General features: G+C 37.6%; 1 protein-coding gene across 1 annotated transcript in view; it reads right to left on the bottom strand.

Moving 5' to 3' along the window:
- Window positions 1-432: 432 nt before the first annotated feature.
- Window positions 433-1,011, bottom strand: part of LOC113463927 (uncharacterized) — a gene marked incomplete at its 3' end in the record, with an annotated part of 4,418 nt that continues 3,839 nt past the window's right edge. The window contains exons 4-5 of the mRNA XM_026811159.1: window positions 637-1,008; window positions 433-555 (exon numbers count right to left, since the gene is read on the bottom strand). Of these exons, the coding sequence (XP_026666960.1) occupies window positions 433-555; window positions 637-1,008 (495 nt within the window). The remainder of the gene's footprint in view (window positions 556-636; window positions 1,009-1,011) is intronic.

Below are 1,011 nucleotides of genomic sequence, written 5' to 3'. Positions count from 1 at the left end.
GCGGTGACTCTACATTGAACAAATTTTTAAACTGTACTAACGACGACTCGAAGGTGTCTTTACAATTAGACGCGATGGAATTTGAACTGTACGCAAAGTGACGAATTAACAATGCTCTATACGATTCCTCAAATTGTCTCGAACTTAGAATATTCGCGTGAACTCGGTGTTGTCCAATTTGCCCGAAAAAATTTTCTAATGAATCCTGATTAAAAGATCGCGGAAAAAAATAATTAAAATTAGCATTAAATAAGATATCTCGAATACAAATAAACCCTTCTACTGTATGAATAAAATTTTTTAAAGAGGGAGGAACAGGTCGTTGTTCCGTACCTTCCTCTTAAAAAAACATGTTCTTCAAGGCGCGTACAGATTGTACCCAAGAAGAAAGGTGAGGATAAATTTTTGTAACTCCTCCTCGCAAAACCTTACCTCTTGGATCCCTTAAAGTATTTCCATTGATGCTGTCAAACAATTCGTCGAAGAAGTTAATAATCTCCCCCGTCCCGAAAGCTGTTGTCCTCATTGTGTATAATCCGCTACTGTCCGATTCGTCTAGAAAAAATTGTACAATTGTATTAGTACAACCTTATATGTAAAATTTTAAATTGCATTATTAACAATCTTCATACTTACTATGTTGAGCCATATAAGTAATGGCCAGGGCCATTGAATAACTCAATATACGTGCCGCGTGTATAACTTTCATTTTATTTATTTTATCCGGAATAACGTGGCCCTCCGTTATTCGTGGTAGACGTCTAAGGCGTCCACTGGATAAATCAATCTTGTATGCCGTTACAACGTCGTCCCATTTCGCCTCAACCCGTCCTTCGTGTGTGATCCATATTAAATTCTTTTTTAATAAATTGTTTCTGATTCCTTTTAATAGGTGCGGCACGTCGTATAGAGGCACAATCTCCGAATTAGCAATTAACATACGGCGACGGGGTTCTTGTTCGTTTCTTAGGTATATTTGTCTGTTCGAGCCCTGATCACACACTATTGCTA

This window comes from Ceratina calcarata, unplaced genomic scaffold, assembly GCF_001652005.2.
Source record: "Ceratina calcarata isolate Rehan_Ccalc_2016 unplaced genomic scaffold, ASM165200v1 scaffold1942, whole genome shotgun sequence".
Lineage (NCBI taxonomy): Eukaryota > Metazoa > Arthropoda > Insecta > Hymenoptera > Apidae > Ceratina > Ceratina calcarata.
The sequence above is the reverse complement of the archived record's forward strand: the minus strand, read 5'-3'. Positions and strand labels throughout refer to the sequence as shown.